This window comes from Physeter macrocephalus, chromosome 20 (genome assembly GCF_002837175.3).
Source record: "Physeter macrocephalus isolate SW-GA chromosome 20, ASM283717v5, whole genome shotgun sequence".
Lineage (NCBI taxonomy): Eukaryota > Metazoa > Chordata > Mammalia > Artiodactyla > Physeteridae > Physeter > Physeter macrocephalus.
Window position 1 is genome coordinate 9,978,090 of NC_041233.1, and position 21,518 is coordinate 9,999,607.

The 21,518-nt window shown below is 35.9% G+C and overlaps 1 protein-coding gene across 5 annotated transcripts in view; it reads left to right on the top strand.

Annotated features, from left to right (window-relative positions):
* Positions 1-21,032, top strand: part of ZNF33B (zinc finger protein 33B) — a 71,424-nt gene extending 50,392 nt beyond the window's left edge. For all 5 annotated transcript variants that reach the window (XM_055080911.1, XM_055080912.1, XM_024115723.3 and 2 more), the window contains exon 5: positions 18,870-21,032. In XM_055080911.1, the coding sequence (XP_054936886.1) occupies positions 18,870-20,956 (2,087 nt within the window). In that variant the 3' untranslated portion in view covers positions 20,957-21,032. The remainder of the gene's footprint in view (positions 1-18,869) is intronic.
* Positions 21,033-21,518: the final 486 nt, after the last annotated feature.

Here is a 21,518-nt window from a genome sequence, read left to right on the forward strand (position 1 = left end):
TCACCATTTCTGCTTCATTTGTTCCTGTGGATTCACATTACCACCCAGGGTCATTTCCTTACTCCAACATAGCTTTGTTCCTCTGCCTCATTTTGCTTTATTGTCAAATATGTTACATTTTTATATGCTACATGCCCAGCACTACAATACAATTACATACATGCTGACTTATTCACTGCCTTGGTAAATTGTTAGGAGAAGAAATTTGCCTTTATACTGTCCTTTAAAATTACATAATTACTTTTATCTACAATCTTTGTGGATTTGAACTAGTGACTAGGATCACTTGCTTCCAGTCTGAAGAATTTATTTCTTGTAAGGCTGGTCTAGTAGCAGTGGGTTCTTGTTTGTTTTTTTGTTTTTGCTTTCTTTTAGTTTTTTAATCTGTGGATTTGTTTCATCTTTAGTTTTGAATATTTCTGCTATTTTGGTTGGCAGAGTTTTTTACCCCAGCACATTGAATACGTCATCCCATTTCCTGGACTCTTGTTTCTGATGAGAAGTCAGGTGTTAATCTCATTGGAGTTCCTTGTATGTTAATAGTTGAATTTCTCTTGATGCTTATGAAGTTTTGTATTTGTTTTATAAATATTTTTACCTGCTGCTTCTTGGCGTGGATCTCTGTGTTTACCCACTTGGAGTTTATCATGTTGAATTTTCAGATTAATGTTTTTCTTTACATTTGCAAGATTTTCGCCATCATTTCATTGAATATTTTTTCTGCTCCTTGCTCTTTTTCTCTTCTTCTGGTACTCCCATTATGAATGTTAATGTAGTTAACAGTGTCCTTCATTTATTTGAGGCTTTGTTCATTCTCTTTTCTCTCTCTGTTCTTTAGATTGCATTTTGTTGATTGATCTATCATCAGGTTTACTATTTCTTCTTCCTGTAAGCTTCAATCTACTTTAGAGCCCTTCCAGTGAACTTCTGTTGCAGTTAGTATAAATTTCAAATCTAGAATTTTAATTTTGTTCTCTCTCTTTTTTCTCACTCTCTATGTGATGAGGTGTCTTCATACAAATACTTACTTCCTTAGGCTTGGTGGTTTTTTGAACATATTTATAATAGCTGTTTTGAGGTCTACTAAGTCCAGTATCTGCATCCTCTCACAAGCAGTTTCTGTTCTTTCTAGTTCTGCTATTTTCCCACTATATGTGGAATTTTCCTGTTTCTTTGTATGTCTTGTAATTAAAAAAAATACTTTAGATAATATTTTGTACCTACCCTCATGGTGATTCCTTCTTTCTCTGCAGAGCTTGTTATTTTTGCTTACTTATCAATATTTGTTTAATGACTTGGCTGGACTATTTGAATAAAATCTTTTTCTCCCACAGTGTGCTGTCTCTGATGTCACTTGTCATAGAGCTCTGCCTTGGGCATATCCACTGTTCTTAGAATGACAATGATGTTAACAGGGTGCTCATTGAGTGTCTCTGTGATGGTTAATTTTACATGTCAACTTGAGTGGCTGAAAGGATGCCTAGGTAGCTGCTAAAACATTATTTCTAGATGTATCTTGGAGGGTGTTTCTGGAAGCATTAGCATTTGATTCACTAGACTGAGTAAAGACATCCACCCTCACCAACGTGGGCATCATCCAGTCTGTTGGGGCCCAAATGGAACAAAAAGACAGTTGAAGGGCACATTGTTTCTTTTTGAGCTGGGATGTCCATCTTCTCCTCCTCTCAGACATCAGAGCTCCTGGTTCTTGGTCTTCAGACTCTGAGAGTTATACCAGCAGCCCCTTAGTTCTCAGGCCTTTGACCTCAACTGGGAGTTATACTGTGGGCTCCCCTAGTTCTCAGACCTTTGGACTAGGGAATTATCACTGGCTTCCCTGGTTCTCTACCTTGCAGACAGCAGATGAGAGACTTCTTGGCCTTAACTGCATAAACTAATTTCTTTAATAAACCTCTCTTTCTCTCTCTGTATCTATCTGTAGATAGATATGTACATGTATGTATATATGTATATGTATCTTCTATTGGTTCTCTTTCTCTGCAGAATCCTGATTAATATAATCTCTTTCTCTGATCTCTTTGTTAACTTGTCTGCCTCTGTTGGTATCACATCTTGCATTTAGCCTCTGCTAATTGTTGTGTTTTGGGTTTTTTCCTGTCCCTTTCTTTTTTTCTTTTTTTATTGGAGTATAATTGCTTTACAATGTTGTGTTAGTTTCTGCTGTACAATGATGTGAATCAGCTATATGTTTACGTATATCCCCTCCCTCTTGGACCTCTCTCCCTCCACCCCCAATCCCACCCATCTAGGTTGTCACAGAGCACCAAGCTGAGCTCCCTGTGCTATACAGCAGGTTCCCACTAGCTATCTGTTTTACACATGGTAGTGCATTTATGTCAAACCTAATCTCTCAATTCATCCCACCCACCCCTTCCCCCTGTGTCCACACGTCCGTTCTCTACATCTGCGTTTCTATTCCGGTAGTGCATTTATGTCAAACCTAATCTCCCAATTCATCCCACCCTCCCCTTCCCCCTGTGTCCACACGTCCGTTCTCTACATCTGCGTTTCTATTCCTGCCCTGCAACTAGGTTCATCTGTACCATTTTTCTAGATTCCACATATATACGTTAATATACGATATTTGTTTTTCTGACTTACTTCACTCTGTATGACAGACTCTAGGTCCATCCACATATCTACAAATGACCCAATTTCATTTCTTTTTATTAACCTCTACTAATTAACTGATTGCTCTGCTGTTTCCAGAAATGTCCTGCGTCATATATTGCTGTACAGATTGGTCCAATTAAATTTGAGCCCCTTTCAGATGGTAGTCTTTGATGTTGCCCTTCATGTCACCATTTAGGAAATCACCTCCCAGAAAATATAAGAAAATTATTACTGTAGGAAATCTGGGTGTATGAGTGTATTTGCATGAGTGTTTTTTTTTAGATAGGAACAAATCCAACAGCTTTAGATGCCTCTTCTTACTTGTCTCTCTCCCTTGTTCCTTCTGGTATATTTTTAGTTGGTCTGTGGCTTAGCTTTTTGCTCTCATGGAGCTACTAGCCTCTTAATTGCTTACCACTGAAATTTCGTTGTTTTCAGTGGTGACCTTAGGCTTGAACTTACCTACACTCTGTTCCACACAAAGTGAATTTTCTTGAGAAGAGCTTCTGAGTTCTCTCTTCTTATGGCCTGCCTCTATCTCTGGGTGAAAGCACTGCACCATTGCTCTGGAGCCAGGAGCTGGAACAGTGTCCTGCTTTTCTCAAAGTGACAGCGTGTTTTACGTTCAGTAGGAAATGTGTGTATGTTTCTGATAGCTTGTTTTAAACGTACATGGAGTACCTTTATATAAAAAATATAAAATGTTACTGAAAAACTTAAAGAAGCTTCATATATGTGATGTATGTATCTGGCTGATCACTGGAAGGGCCAACATCATTAAGATGTATTCCTCTCTAAATTGATATATCTATTCAATTAATTCTAATTGGAGTTCCTATGAACTTTGTTGTGTTTGTTTTTGTTTTCAAGAAGTCAAGTTACCCCTTAAAAAGTTAGAACCCAGAAAATGATTGAGATATATAATAAGCCTGTGGTAATTTGGTTTGTTGGTTTGGTTCAAGGAGAGCCCAGAAGATGACCTCTCCATGTATGGGAACTTGATCTTTGGATAGATCTGGCACTGCAAATCATTGTCAAAAGATAGGAGAGTTTTCTAAATTGCAGTTAATGCATGTAGTGTGTTACTTACATGTATCATTACTGTGTCTCTCCACTGGGATGTAAGGTCCATGAAAGCAGAGATTTTGCCTGTTTTCTTTTCAGCTATATTTCCACTTCCTAGAATAATGCACATAGCAAATACTCAAAAATGTGATGAATGTTAGCTTCTTATAAGTTAATATAAAAGTACAGCTCAATTTTTAAAAAATGGTCATAAGGCAAAGATGCAAATCTTCATTGATAATAGAGAAATGCATAATAAGACTAGAATTAAATACCACTTTATATCTATTTAAATAAAAAGAAATGTAGAGTCTAACAATACCAAGTATTGTTTATAATGCAGAGAAATGAATGTTTTTATTCAGTGCTATGGCCAGATCACGTCGGAAAATAATTTGTTATTACCTTTTATAGTTGAATATACACATTCCCTTTGATCTAGTTTTATACTTATATCCTTGAGATACACTTTTATATCTCAAACTGTGATGAGGAACTGGTGTTTCTGTTTTGCTTTAAAGATTTAAAATATAATATTGATAAATATTTTCATAAAACATAAGCAAAAGATACAGAGCAAAGACATACAAAATGTAGGCTTTACTTTTTTTATTACAGGCATACCTTGGCTATATTGTGGGTTTGGTTCCACTAAAGCGATACATCCCAGTAAAGTGAGTCATAACAATCTTTTGGTTTCTCAGTGCATATAAAAGTTTTATTTATACTGTACTGTAGACTGTTAAGTGTGCAATAGCATTATGTCTAAAAAAAGCCAATATATGTATCTTAATTTAAAAATATTTTATTGCTTAAAAATGCTAACCATTATCTGAGCCTTCAGTGAGTTATAATCTTTTTGCTGGTGGCAGGTTTGAAATATTGTAAGAATTACCAGATGTGACACAGAGACATGAAGTGAGCAAATGCTGTTGGAAAAATGACAGTGATGCAGGCTTCTCACAAACCTTCCTTTTACAATTTGTTGCCACAAATTTGTAAAAAATGCAGTATCTGTGAATCTCAATAAAGTGAAGCACAGTAAAATGAGGTATTCCTGTATTAGATTCAAATGTAAAATTATGCTTTAAAGTTTCTGTTAAAAAAAATAATTTTCCACACCCAGCCAAGATGGAATAATAGGGACTGGATTTACTGTCCCATCTGAAACAACCGAAACGATCAGACAAAGTAAGAAACAATGAATTTCAAGACAGTAGTCATCAGCCAACCAAAGGCAGAAATTACTTAGAGCCAGAAAACATAAGACTTGAGGTCTATGATAACCCTGCCAGGTCACTGAACCCTGATAGAGCCTTGCACTCTCACTAAATTAGGAATTGGAGTTGACAGTCCAAAGAGATTAAGGCTGCTTATGGTTCACAGGATAGAGGACACAATAGGCAGTAACTTCACAGAGAGAAAAGTCTGGCTATCTACAGTGGATTGTCCTTGAGTATTCAGCAGAATATTGATCAGCTCATATAGTGAAGAAATTAAAGAAAATTTGAAAATAACTGGAAGACACAGTGCACAGCACTCACAGAGGGCCCGGAAAAGGACTGTTCTCACCAGCCAAAGTGGAAAAAGTCGTAATTCACAGACCGCTAGGTAGAATACTTAGAAAAGTCTTGCCTCAGAGTGAGCAGTAACGCACCTTGGAATGAATACTTATTTAAAAGGCTGCAGTGCTGTGTCAGTATCAGAAGAAATACATTTCAAAGCCAAGGATATTGCTAGTGAAACATATTTTTTAAATAATGATGAGATTAAATTTATCAAAAGAATTTAACAATCCTAGACTTCAATGCCACTATTAAAGTTTTTCAAAGTATGTGAAGGAAAAACTGATACAACTTGAAGAAGACAGATCCATAATTATAGTCAGATGTTTCAGCCTCTCTCTCCCAGTAACCAATAGAAGAAGGAAATGGCAAATGAGCACAAAGATATAGTAGACTTGAACAACACTAAATAACCAAATTGACTTAATGGACAGTTATAAAGTATTCCTCCCCTCCCCAAACCGGTGGAATACACATTCTTTTTTTTTTTTTTTCTTCGGTACGCGGGCCTCTCACTGTTGTGGCCTCTCTCATTGCCGAGCACAGGTTCCAGACGTGCAGGCTCAGCGCCCACAGCCCACGGGCCCAGCCACTCCGCAGCACGTGGGATCTTCCTGGACTGGGGCACGAACCCGCATCCCCTGCATCGGCAGGCAGACTCTCAACCACTGCGCCACCAGGGAAGCCCATACACATTCTTTTTAAGGGCACGTAAATACTTACCAAGGTAGTTTACTACATTTTTGGACATAAAACAAGTCTGAATAAATTTAAAGGGATACAAATCATTTAAAGTATTTTCTGTTACCAAAATAGAGTTAAATCTAGTTCAATTAAAAATCAGTAACAGAAAGATTTGTAGAATCCCTAAATACAGTGGAACCTTGAATAACATGCATTTGAACTGCACAGGTCCACTTATACCGGATTCTTTTCACTACATGCTACAGTACTCCATGGTCCATTGTTGGTTGAATCCATGGATGTGGAACCCTGGCTATGGAGGGCTGATGGTAAAGTTACCTGTGGATTTTCAACTGTGTGAAGGGTCAGTGCCCCTAACCCCTGCATTGTTCAAGAGTCAACTGCAGTTAGAAACTCAGTAATGCACGTCTACATAACCCATGGTTCAAAGAAGAACTCAAAGGGGAAATTAGAAAGTATATTGAACTTTTAATGAAAATAGAATTTGTGGGTGGGAATTCCTTGGTGGCCTAGTGGTTAGGATTCCAGACTTTCACTGCCATGGCCCAGGTTCAGTCTCTGGTCAGGGAACTGACTGAGATCCTGCAAGCTGCATGGCATGGCCAAAAAAAAAAAAAAAAAAAGGAAAAACGAATTTGTGGGAAATTTACATATAAGATTTTTTTATATGGGTAACATAAAATAGATATAATATTTCATTAATTTCATTGTTTTCCATCCAGATCTTTATTACTTCTTTTCTTTTGCTTACTTTTGGATTTAATTTGCTCTTTTCAGGTTTTTTAGACTGGAAGCCACTAAGGTAATTGACTTGGGACCTTTCTTCCTAGGCAACCAAATTAGTTTTGTGTGTGTATATTTCAGAGAAATATATATGGAATTCTGTGTATGTGGCATACATGTAGTGTATTTTATATAATATATCTACTATATCATGTAAGTTTCATGCATATGGGAATATATATCCAACATACACATGTGAAATTTGTGTTGGATAAGAAGGAAATTCTCAAATCAATTGCTTCAGCTGCTTCTACCTTAAAAATCCAGAAAAAAAAAACCAAATTAAACCCATAGTAAGCAGAAGAAATGAAGTAATAAAAAACAAAGTGGAAAACAATGTAATAGAGAAGATAGTTGAGAAAATTAGTGAAATCAAAAGCTATTCTTTGAGAAGACCAGTAAAATTGATAAACTTCTAGATGAAACATTATTGATATCAAGAATGGGAGTGGTGATATCACTAAAAATTGTACAGATATTATGAGGAAAAACAAGGAAATATTGTGCCTGTAACTTTATAAATTCAGCAATTTAGATGAAATGGGCAGTTTCCTTCAAATAAATGACTACCAAAGCTTACTCCAAAGGAAATAGATAACAATTCCACAAAGAAGATCCCAGGTCCAGATGGCTTTATTAGTAAATTTTGCCAGACATGAAGTAATACCAATTCTACATAAATGCTTCCAGAAAATTCAGGAGGAGGCTATACTGGAAATTCATTCTTTCAGGCCAGCATTGCCCTAATACCAAAACTAGACAAAGACATTGTAAGAAAAGAAGCTACAGACCAGCGTGTATTTTGAACATAAATGCAAAAACTCTAAATAAGATTTTAGCAATTAGAAACCAAAAATATATTAAAAGGCTCAACATCATGACCAAGTGGAATTAATCCTAGGAAGGCTTTTTTGACATTTGGAAAGCAGTCAGTGTAATTCTCTGTATCAAGGCCAACTTCATGGATATGCAGCCTGTTTAGTAACACAGTACTGCACTCTCAGAAGGGGCCCTGTACTTGGTTTAAGGCTCTGCAGTTGCCATCTCAAAATTCCTAACAGTTTTGTCTTTGAACTTGTGATTTGTGTGGCAAGTCTCATGGGACAGTGGAGCATTATGTGTGAACAGACAGGATACATTGAATGGCAGTGTGCTCACTAAGTTTTTGGTCTGGCTGCTTGTTGCAGTCTGGTGTCCTGTATTCCTGAGTGGGTGACCAAGACCCATGTCCTCATTGGTGACAGCAGCAACAGAACCAGAGCAGTAGTGCAATGATTGCAGGCCCAAGAGAGAACCCACAGCGGGAGGCTACCTTGCTTCTTCTCCCTGGAGCCTATCTGTTTAGCACCTGAATAAAATATTAACTTTCTGGGCTAAGTACTGGGACTGTACTCTGGCACTCAGGCAGTAATCATAGTCAATAAGGTATTAGAAAATAAAAGCATACTCATAGATGGTGCATTAGGGTGTACCAGGTAGTCACTAGAATTCTTCAGAGTGTAGACTCTGGTCTTGAAAACAGCTGCTACATTGCAAAGCTGGTGTCAATAGAAATTAAACTTGATGGAAAAGAATATTATTTTCATATGTAATTTTGGATGAACCAACTATGAACAAGGAAGTCAGTTTTGAAATTACTTTTAACTTGTTTTCTTGTTTTTTTTTAATTTTTATTTATTTTTGGCTGTGTTGGGTCTTCGTTTCTGTGCGAGGGCTTTTCTCTAGTTGCGGCAAGTGGGGGCCACTTCATCGCAGTGCACAGGCCTCTCACTGTCGCAGCCTCTCTTGTTGCGGAGCACAGGCTCCAGACGCGCAGGCTCAGTAGTTGTGGCTCACGGGCCTAGTTGCTCCGCAGCATGTGGGATCTTCCCAGACCAGGGCTCAAACCCATGTCCCCTGCATTGGCAGGCAGATTCTCAACCACTGTGCCACCAGGGAGGACCTTTTAACTTGTTTTTGAAGATACAGCAATAGACTGCATAAACAGGTGTTTTTAATTATATACAAATCCTGGAGCCATTTTTGGTTTCTTGTACAGATGATAGGAAGTGTCAGAGGAAACATTAAAATGCTACTGTATAAATTTACATTTAAAATTAAAGTCTTGGACAACCTAGAAGAAATGGACAAATTGCTAAAAAAATGTACAATCTCCCAAGACTGAACCAAGAAGAAATAGAAAATATGAACAGACCAATTAGCAGTAATGAAATTGAATCATTATTTAAAAAAATAATCGTAAAAACCAAAAGTCCAGGACCAGATGCCTTCACAGGTGAATACTACCAAACATTTAGAGAAGAGTTAACACTTATCCTTCTCAAAGTATTCCAAAACATTAAGAGAAAGGAATGCTTTCAAATGCATTCTAGGAGATCAGCATCACCCTAATACCAAAACCAGTCAGTGATATCCCCCCCAAAAAATTACAGACCAGTATCACTGATGAATATACATACAAAATTCCTCAACAAAATATTAGCAAACTGAATTCAGCAGTACATTATAAGGATCGTACACCATGATCCAGTGGGATTTATCCCAGGAATGCAAGGATTATTCAGTATCTAAAAATCAATCAGTGTGATACAACACATTAATAAATTGGAGAATAAAAATAATATTACTAGATGCAGAAAAAGCTTTTGACAAAATTCTACATCCATTTACAATAAAACTCAACAAAGTGTGTGTAGAGGGATGTGGCCATATATGATAAGCCCACAGCTAACATCATATTCAGCAGTGAAAAGCTAAAAGCATTTCCTCTATGATCAGAAACAAGCCAAGGATGATCATTCTCACCACTTTTATTCAGCATAGTATTGGTAGTCCTTGCCACAGCAGTCAGACAAGAAAGAGAAATAAAAGGTATATAAATTGGAAGGAAGAAGTAAAACTACCACTTTTTGCAGGTGACATGATATTATACATAGAAAACTCTAAAGACACTGCCAAAAAAAACTACTAGAGCCCATCAATGAATTTGGTAAAGTTGCCGGATACAAAATTCGATAGAAATTTTGCAATAGAAATCTGTTGCATTTCTATACACTAACAATGGACTATGAAAAAGATAAATTAAGAAAAGTCTCATTACAGTTGTATCAAAAAGAATAAATACCTAGGAATAAATCTAGCTAAGGAGGTAAAAGACCTGTACTTGGGAAACTAAAAGTCACTGATGAAAGAAATTAAAGATTACACAGATGGAAAGACATACCATGCCCATGGTAGAATTAATGGTTAAAATGACCATACTACCAAGGCAATCTATAGATTCAATGCAATACTTATCAAAATACCAGTGGCATTTGTTACAGAACTAGAACAAATAATTCTAAAATTTGTATAGAAGCACAAAAGACCCGAAATAGCCAAAACCATCTTGAGGGGAAAAAAAGCTGGAGGTATTATGTTTCCTGATTTCAAACTATACTGCTGAACTACAGTAATCAAAACTGTATAGTACTGGCACAAAAACAGAGACATACATCCATAGAACAGAATAGAGCCCAGAAATGAACCCACATATATATGGTCAATTAATCTATGACAAAGTAAGCAAGAATATACAATGGGGAAAAGACAGCCCCTTCAATAAACAGTTTTGAAAAAACTGGACAGCTATATTTGAAAGAATCAAACTTGCCTGTTTCTTGCACCATGCACAAAAATAAATTCAAACTGGATTAAAGACTTAAATATAAGATCTGAAACCATAAAACTTCTAGAAGACAGCATAAGCAGTATTCTCTTTGACATCAGTCTTAGTAATATTTTTTTGGATATGTCTCCTGAGGAAAGGGAAACAAAAAAATAAACAAACGGGACTAATCAAACTAAAAAGTTTTGCACAGTGAAAAAAACTGTCAACAAAAAGAAAAGGCCACCTACTGAATGGGGGAAGGTATTTGAAAACCACATATCTGACAAGGGGTTAATATCCAAAATATACAAAGAACTCACACAACTCAACACCGGAAAACAAACAGCCTGATTTAAAAATGGGCAGAGGATCTAAATAGACATTTTCCCAAAGAAGACATGCAGATGGCTTCCAGGCACATGAAAAGATGCTCAACATCATGAATCATGTAGGGAAATGCAGCTCAAAACTACAATGAGTTATCACCTCACACCTGTCAGAATGGCTTTTATCAAAAAGACAACAAATAGCAAGTGTTGGCAAGGATGTGGAGAAAAGGTAATCCTTGTGCGCTGTTGGTGGGACTGTAAACTGGTATAGCCACTATGGAAAACAGTATGAAAATTCCTCCAAAATTTAAAAATAGAACTACCATATGATCCAGCAGTTCCACTTCTGTGTATTTATCTGAAGGAAATGAAAACACTAATTTGCAAAGCTATATGTGCCTGTGTTTATTGGATCATTATTTACAATAGCCAAGATATGAAAGCAATCTAAGCAAGCATCAATAGATGAGTGGATAAAGATGTAGTACACACACACACACACACACACGAATGTTACTCAGCCACTAAAAAATGAAATCTTGCCACTTAAAACAACATGGATGGACCTAGAGGGTATTATGCCTAGTGAAATAAGTCAGACAAAGATGAAGTCGTATTATTTCACTTATATATGGAATCTAAAAAAACAAAGCAAATGAACAAACAAAACAGAAAGAGAGTTACAGATAACAGAGAGCAGGTGTTTGCCAGCGGGGAGGGAGGTAGGGAGAGGAAAGAAATAGGTGAGGGAGATTAAGAGGAACAAACTGCCAGTTGCAAAATAAATGAGTCACAGTTATGAAATGTATAGTGTGGCGAAAATAGTCGATAACTATGTATATCTTTGTATAGTGACATAATATAACTAGACTTATCTTTGTGATCAGTTTGAAGTTTATAAAAATATCGAATCACTACGTTGTATAACAGGAACTAGCATGACATTATAGGTCAATTATATTTCAAAAACAAAGAACCTCATAGAAAAAGAGCTGAGATTTGTGGTTACCATAGGTCGGGGTGGGGTGGGGGGTGGATTGAATGAAGGCAATCAAAAGGTAAAAACTTTTAGTTATAAGATAAATAAGTACTAGGGATGTGATGTACAACATGATACATATAATTAACACTGCTGTGTGTTATATATGAAAGTTGTTAAGAGAGTAAATCCTAAGTATTCTCATCACAGGGAAAAAATTCAAAAATATATAAAATTAAACTCTTACATATACCTATTTTAGAGAGTTAGTTTTAGAAAACTGTCAAGAATCTTTATTTCTAGATATACTAAAATTTATGTTTTGAAATAATGTATCAGAAATTTAGCCCATGTTGTCTGTTTTGCAGTTTGTAAGTTTATATAGTTAGTTCTCTATCACTGTTATATCTATTGAGTCTTATAAGTAATGAAATACTTTTAGACTAAAGCATAATTTTAATAGCTTTAAGTATAATTTTGTTTATGATATTTGACCAAGAGGCCCCACATTTTCATTTTGCACTGTCCCCCATCAATTATGCAGTTATCATTAACTCTTACTTTAAAACTAAAGAAAAACCTATATGATCATTTTAGTAGATACAGGAAAAACATTTGACAAAATCCAGCATTTATTCCTAATGAAAGCTCTCAAATGAAGAATAAGATAAAGGGCATCTTATAGAAAACTGACCAATGTTGTGCTTAATATTTAAAAACTGAATAGTTTTCTTAACAATATCAGGAATAAGACAAATAGTCCACTCACACTCATTAATATAATGTAACCTGGCTAGTGTAATCAGGGAAGAAAAAGAAAAGGAGGCCAGAGTGGAAAAGGAGTAGAACTGTCTTTATTCACAAAAAAATGATTATGTAGAATGGAGTCTACAAGAAAAAAAAAAAAGACTAAAACTTTTCAGTGCATGTAGGTTGCAAGATAAAAATCAATATACGAAAATCAGTTTTATTTCTATATACTACCAGCAATTGATTGGAAAGTGAAAAATTAAAAAGTATTATTTGCAATAGCATGAAAAATATTTTTTTGCTGATGTATCTGGCAAAGATGTGAAAGACCTCACTGAATATTATAGACCATTGCAGAGAGAAATTGAATACCTAAATAAATGGAGAGAGATACTTTCATGTTCTGTACATGTATACATTTATATATGATACTCATGTATCCAAGTGCTCAATATAGTTTAACATTTTTCTCATTAAAAAGAACTGTAGATTCAGAACAATCCCAATCTAAGTCCCAGCAGGTTTTCTTAGAGTAATTGACTAGCTGATTCTTAACTTCATATAGAAGTGCCAAGGAGCTAGAATAACAAATAACTTAGAAAAATAAAAGCTAAGTTGTAGCAATAACACTGCCTGATTTCAAGACTTATTATAAAGTTATGGTAAACAAGACAGTGTGGTGTTAGCATCAAGAAAGACACATAGAGGAGTTGATCAGAATATGGAGCCCAGAAATAAATCCCTTCATATATATTATGTCAGAACTTATCAAATTATATAGTTTAAACATATTCAGTTGATTCATTAGCTGTGCCTCACTGAAGCTATTTTGAGATTGCTGTGAAAGCTTCTAAATGGTTGCTCTCAGTTTATTTATGTCATCACATCTTGTTATATACATATATTGGCTGGCAGTGATATGCAAACCCCACTTTGCAGTAGCACTGCTTTAGGGACACTTTTCCAAATATTCACCAGGGATGTATAGAAGAATGTCTGTCTCTATATTGTTCATAACAGAAAAACTAGGATCAACCAGACTATCCATCACATAGGGGAATCAGTATGTAAATTACAGTACATTCTCACAGTGGTCTTGTATATATATCTGTGTACAACAGTGTGGATGAATTTTGGAAACTTAGAATGAAAAAAATAAGTCAAAGAAATATACTTATAGCATAATATTTCAATAAATTTCAGAATGTACCTGGAAATTTTTAAACTACAACAATTTTGATGAAATCCAGTTTCATGATAGCAGTACCTCTGTTTTTGGAGGATTTTTCAGTGAAAGGAAGGTATTTATATAGCTGAAAACAACATAAGTATTTTCAGAGATAACTGCTGTTCTTGAATGGACTGTATAATGGATGATACATTATCAGAGTACAGTTTCCTTGAGTGTGACCATGCCTTTATTCTTACGAGATAGAATGCTGACGTATTTGGAGTAATGGGTCATGATGTTAGTATTTAACTAAAATAGTTAATGGTTAAGAAGGGTTTATATAGAGAAAGATAAAGCATATGTGGCAAAAGTTTAACAATTTGTGAATCTGGGTGAAAGGTTTAGAGGTACTTATTCTACTGCTTAGGCAAACTTGCTATTTTCTGCTGCTTATTTGGAAGTTTTTCTGTTTATATTTTCTGTCTCTACCAGGGTAAATTTTGATAAGTTGTATTTTCCTAGGAAATTATTTACTTCTTCTCTTTCAAATGGGTTTGTGTCAAGTTGTACAAAAACAGTCTTTTAAGATTTCTTCATACCTTGTTTCAGTGATTGTTTCTTCCTTATCATTTCTTGTTTTGTATAGTTGAGATATCTCCCCTTTGTTTTGTTGATTAGGTTAGGCAGTGATTTGCCTCCTATGTGAATTTTTTCAAAGAACCAGGCTTTTGACTTAATGTATTCTTTTTTTCTGTTTCATTAACTTCTAATCTAAGAAAACTGTGCAAAAATGGAAGACCTGATTCACATATTCAAAGAGACCACCAGAAATCTGGGGAAACATACCTTAAATAGTCCTAAGACATACCTTAATAAAACTGCTAGACCTTAAAAATGAAGATTTTTTATCTTTATTATTTTTAATTTTTTACTATTATATTTATCTGTTTTTACCATTATTATTTCCTTCTTCGTACTTTCTACTTTCTTTTACACTACTATTGTCTTTTTCTAGTTTTTTTTGAGTCAAGGATTGTTGTTGTCATTCTTTCTTTTTTCATTGGTAGAAATATCTAATGCTGTGAAATTCCTTCTGACCAGTACATGTATCTCATACATCCTCATAAGTAATATTTTCATTAGTTTTTCATTTTAGAATTTCTTCAGCTTTGGTTTGTGTTTCCCCTCTCACCAAAGAGCCGTTTACTACAGAGTTGTTTTTCAGGTCCATATGAAAGGTCATTCTTCTCCATTAATTTCTGTTTTTACTGTATTATTACCCATGCATGTTATCTATATCAGTTTTTGTGAATGTTTCATGTACCCTTGAGATGTAAGTATATTTTCTGTTATAAGTTTTGATATTATAAAATTAGATATGAATTTGTAATATGTGTGTAATTATTATATTTAAGTTTTCTATACCCCTCACTTTTTGCTTTAATCCATCTTGAAATACTTTTCGTATTAGCGTTTTTCTGTTTTTCCTTGCTTCTCTGAGTTCTGCCTTATAAAGTTGTTTGGTCTGTGTAGGTACTCATAACTGTTATTTCTGCACTCAAATTAGAGATTTTAGCATTGTAAAGTGTTTCTTTGTTCTTCCTGATACCAGGATTGCACCTCTGCTTCCTTCTTGTTTCCCTTTGTCTGGAATGATACTGTCCATCCCCTTGTTGTTAGCCTTTTTGTATCATTTTCCCTAAGGGTGTTTTCCCTATACAGTATAGATTTCGGTTTTGTCTGTGACTCACTTTGAAAATCATTTTGGTTTTATTGGTGAGTTAAGCTTATTCATATTTATTGGTATGACTCGTATGTTTGGTCTCAATTTTGTCTTGTTACATTTAATGAGTGTACCACATTTACTGAATTTCTCTATTTGGTCTTTTTCCTTTGTGCTTTTTGGAGGGGAGGCAATTAGGAAATTCTGACATTTTCGTTCTACTTTTATATTGATATAATGGCATTAGTTACCCATTTCCTTACTTAATCCTCTATTTGATTTTTCAGGTTTTAGTGACATCCTTTAGACTCTATTTTTCGTGTGGCTATTTCTGAGCTTATTCTTATTTCCTGTTTTTTTCTCTCCTATTTCCTGTAGTTTTTAAATTACATTATTTCTGCTTCACCAGGACATGTAACATTTATGTGTTATTATTCTGTCCTTGTTTTCATCCTCATTTTGGTCGTAGATCTACAGTTAAATGTATTCAGTGTTCAGTTTTTCTGCCAGTGTCTCCTGTCAGATCTCGGTTGCTTGAAGTTTGTTCTCTTCTAGAAAGTGTCATGATTACAGTTATTACCTAACTTCATGAATATCTAAATGCTTTGCCTTTTTCCATAGCCTTTTACTTAAAGGATTATAAATAAAGGATAAAACCGCTTGACTCCCACTTCCTTTTCTTGAAAATGGTGCTCCACTGAGCTTTGTTTTGTTTATTGGTGACAAAGTCTGTTGCCAAACCTACATTTATGTTTTTGTTGAGACTTAGTCTTTTTGTCCAGAGGATTTTTCTTCATTTTAGTAGTTTTACTAAGGTATGTCTTAGGACTCTTGGAGCTCAGTTTTTCCAGGTTCTTGGTGGTCCTTTTGAATATGTGGATTAGGTCTTTTATCTCTGGACAATTTTCTCAGATTATGGTTTTTAATTTTAGATTTATTCCATTATTTTCTCTTTTTTCCTCTTTATTTTTTTAAATTTTATTTTATTTTTGGCTGCGCTGGGTCTTTGTTGCCGTGCACGGGCTTTCTCTAGTTGTGGTGAGTGGGGGGCTACTCTTCATTGCAGTGTGCGGGCTTCTCATCGCGGTGGCTTCTCTTGTTGTGGCATGTGGGCTTCAGTAGTTGTGGCGCGCGGGCTCTGGGGCGTACGGGCTTCAGTAGTTGTGGCACATGGGCTCAGTAGTTGTGGCTCACGGGCTCTAGAGTGCAGATTCAGTAGTTGTGGCACACGGGCTTAGTTGCTCCGTGGCATGTGGGGTCTTCCCAGACCAGGGATCGAACCTGTGTCCCCTGCATTGGCAGGCAGATTCTTAACCACTCCGCCACCAGGGCTGTCCCTATTTTTTGTCTTTAGAGACTACAATCACACATACATACAGTTTTAATTTTTATTTATTATATTTTCACAGACTTTTTTTTCTGGATGGTGAAATTATAGGTGTTTATTTTTTCCATTTGCTTCTCTGTATTTTTTTAATTTATTTTTTTATTGAAGTATAGATGATTTACGATGTGTTAATTTCTTCTGTACAGCAAAGTGATTCAGTTATACATATATGAACATTCTTTTTTTAATATTTTTTTCATTATGGTTTATCACAGGATATTGAATATAGTTTCCTGAGCTATACAGTAGGACCTTGTTGTTATCCATATTGTGTAAAATAGTTTGCACCTGCTAACAACAAACTCCCACTTCATCCCTCCCCCAACCCTCTTCCCCTTGGCAACCACAAGTTTGTTCTCTGTTTGAGTCTGTTTCTGTTTTGTAGATAAGTTCACTTGTGTTATATTTTATATTCCACATATAAATGATATCATATAGTATTTGTCTTTCTCTTTCTGACTGACTTCACTTAGTATGATACTCTCCAGTTCCATCCATATTGCTGCAAATGGCATTATTTCATTCTTTTTATGGCTGAGTAGTATTCCAACTACATCTTTATCCATTTCTGTGCTGATGGACATTTAGGTTGTTTCCATGTCTTGGCTATTGTGAATAGTGCTGCCATGAACATAGGGGTGCATGTATCTTTTTGAATTATAGTTTTGTCTGGGTATATGCCCAGGAGTGGGATTGCTGGATCATGTGGTAACTTTATTTTTTGGCTTTTTGAGGAACCTTCATACTGTTTTCCATAGTGGCTGCACCAACTTACCTTCCCATTAACAGTTAGACTACCTTTTTAAATCCAGAATTTACTTTCTTTTTCAGTTTTCTTCTTTTTTTAGTTTTTTCTTGTTGTGTTTTTGCTGCTTTTATGCCTTTCTTTTTTCCATTGTTATTTATTAAACTTTCAGTCAAGTCTGTTTTCTCTTTGGACTATTAGTCTGCTTGGGCTGCTATAACAAAATACCACAGACTGAGTAGCTTACAAAACAATTTTCTGCTTGGGCTGCTATAACAAAATACCACAGACTGAGTAGCTTACAAAACAATTTTATTTTCTCACATTCCAGAGACTAGATGTTCAAGATGAAGGTGCCAGCAGGGTTGATTTCTGGTGAGGCCGCTCTCCACAGCTTGCAGACAGCACCTTTTCACTGTGTCCTCACATGGCCTTCTCTCTGTGTACTTATGGAGAGCAAGTGAGCTCTGGTGTCCCTTCCTCTTCTAATAAGGATCCCATTCCCATCGGCTTAGTGCTCCACCCTTATGACCTCGTTTAACCTTCATTACCTCCGTAAAGGCTCTGTTTCCAGGCACATCCACATTGGGGATTAGGGCTTCAACATAGGAATTTGGGAGGGGGACACAATTCAGTCTGTATCTGATTCTTTGTAATTTAAGTCCTAAAGTCACTTTGTCTTTTTTACAGTTTTGACCAACCCTTGCTTGTCTCCTTAGTCCCACATCCTACAAGTCCCTTCATTTGGGTTTCCCAGTAGTGTGAGCTCTATCAGAACTGTGACATCATCTCAGTATTTTACCACTCACAGTGGAAAAATTTTTATTTGTGGTTAATCACTTCTAAGTTTTCTGTCTCTTCTTTTACATGTGTTTACCACAGTCTCCAGCTGACTTTTCGTAGATATGGGCTCTATCTCAGTTTCTTCTGTATTTGAATATTTATTTCCTTACTTAGTGGTGATATGAAGTTAGTAGTATTCTGTATCTCCTAGTTGTGCCAAAGTCATGGATTGTTGTTGGTAGTTTTATTTGTTCTCCTTTTATTGATCTTTTTAGTTTTTTGGAGGATTCATGGAGAGATTCAAATTTAAAGAGTTTCTGTTATTCCTCAGATGTTGGAAACCAAATGTATGTGTTCTAATAACAGTTTCCTCTCCCTTTTTCCACTATACTGGCCTTTTTCTTTCTTGCTTTTGTATTTTCACCTGAAACCGTAGAAATAGAAAAAATACATACTTGCAGTTATTTTCATCCCTGGAGAATAGACAAGAAAGCAAAGTCGGCTACAAACAATGTAGGGCATTTGTATATAGTATATAGGTCTCGTTCCCTAAGAAATGTGTTAATGTTCATGTGATGAGATTAATTTTTCTTGTTTCCAGAAGTCTGGAAGATTGATCACATAAAAGAAAGGAGCCAAGAAAACCAGCGTAAACATGTGTGGGAAGTTGTATTCATCAATAACAAAATGCTGACTAAAGAACAAGGTAATGTAATAGGAAAACCACTTAACTTGGACACAGATTCTTTTCCTTCCAGAAAAATACTCTGTGGGTGTGACTCATGTGGAATGAACTTCAGCTATGTTTCAGAATTGGTTATCAATAAGAAAAACTATTTAGGAAAAAAGACTGATGAATTTAATGCCTGTGGAAAATTGCTACTCAATATTAAACATGAGAAAACTCACACTAGAGAAAAAAGTGAATTTTTTAAAAATGGGAAAATGGTCAATCAAAATGAGGATCCTATTCAGCTTGAGAAGATTCAAACTTTAGAGCAAAATTTTGAATATAGCATATATCAAGAAACCTTCCTTGAAAAGGCAGTATTGTATACACACAAAAGAGAGATCACTGAAGGGAATGACTGTGAATATGATGAATATGGGAGAAGGTTCTGTGACAACTCATCCTTCTTGTTCCATCAGATAACTCCCCCAAAGGAGAATCACTATGAACTCAGTGATTGTGGGAAATCCTTATGTGTGAAGTCCACCCTTTTGAAACATCATGGGGCACATTTGAAATACTATGAATGTGATGAAAGTGGGAATAATTTCAGGAGGAAGTTGTACCTCTCACAGCTTCAGAAAACTCATACAGGAGAGAAACACTTTGAATGTAATGAATGTGGGAAAGCTTTTTGGGAGAAGTCACACCTCACTCGACATCAGAGGATACACACAGGAGAGAAACGCTTTCAATGTAATGAATGTGGAAAAACTTTCTGGGAGAAGTCAAACCTCACTAAACATCAGAGATCACACACAGGGGAGAAACCCTATGAATGCAGTGAATGTGGGAAATCCTTCAGCCACAAGTCAGCCCTCACATTACACCAGAGAACACATACGGGGGAGAAACCCTATCAGTGTAACGCATGTGGGAAAACTTTTTACCAGAAGTCAGACCTCACTAAACATCAGAGAACACACACAGGACTGAAACCCTATGAATGTTATGAATGTGGGAAATCCTTCTGTATGAATTCACACCTTACAGTACATCAGAGAACTCATACAGGTGAGAAACCCTTTGAGTGTACTGAGTGTGGGAAATCTTTCTGTCAGAAGTCACATCTTACACAACATCAGAGAACTCACTTAGGAGATAAACCCTATGAATGCAGTGCATGTGGGAAAACTTTCTACCACAAGTCAGTACTCACCAGGCATCAGATAATTCATACAGGGTTGAAACCTTACGAATGTTATGAATGTGGGAAAACCTTCTGCTTGAAGTCTGACCTTACAGTACATCAGAGAACTCACACAGGGGAGAAACCCTTTGCATGCCCTGAATGTGGGAAATTTTTCAGCCATAAGTCAACCCTGTCTCAACACTATAGAACCCATACAGGGGAGAAACCCTATGAATGTCATGAATGTGGAAAAATCTTCTATAATAAATCATACCTAACTAAACATAACAGGACACATACAGGGGAGAAACCCTATGAGTGCAGTGAATGTGGGAAAACCTTCTGCCAGAAATCACAGCTCACTCAGCACCAGAGAATTCACATAGGGGAGAAACCCTATGAATGTAGTGAATGTGGAAAGGCTTTCTGCCATAAGTCAGCTCTAATAGTACATCAGAGAACACATACAGAAGAAAAGCCCTATAAATGTAATGAATGTGGAAAATCTTTTTGTGTGAAATCAGGACTTATTTTGCATCAGAGAAGACACACAGGGGAAAAGCCTTATGAATGTAATGAATGTGGGAAATCCTTCAGTCACAAATCATCCCTTACGGTGCATAACAGGGCTCACACAGGGGAGAAATCTTGTCAATGTAATGAATGTGGGAAAGTTTTTTACCGTAAATCAGACCTTGCTAAACATCAGAGATCACACACAGGGGAGAAACCCTATGAATGTAACACATGTGGGAAAACGTTCTCTCAGAAGTCAAACCTCATTGTACATCAGAGAACACACACAGGAGAAAAATCTTATGATTGAAGTGAATATTAGAAATGTTGAGCATTTCAGAGAATTCACACCGTGGAGAAAGCTCTCTTGACATCCTGAATGTTCAGTAACCTTCATCCACAAACTGGCCTTATTTTACTCCAAAGTAATGACATGGGACAAATCTCTAGACTGCGAAAGGTATAGGACAATCTTGTTAAGAGGTAACATTCCATTGAACATCACGTAACTAATACTGGCAAAAACCTCACAGATATTTTGATTTTGTAAAAATGTTAGCAAAAATACAAACTAGGTTATGTCATAATTTATGTTGGGGAGAAGTCTGTCTATTTGAGACATATGGCTTGAAGATTTTCTTTAGAGGTAATCTAACATTAGAAGTTAGAAGTTGTGTTTTGATTCTGATGTCATAGTTATTTTTAGGAAACATTGTAATTTATAGATGTATATTGTGCAATGTAAAGCTTTAAGAACTAAAAAAAAGAATAGTAAAATAGACTCACAAGAAGTTGCAGGAATGGTACATAAAATTCTCATGTGCCCTTTACGAAGCTTCCTCTAACAATGTTACATAACCACAGCAGTTCTC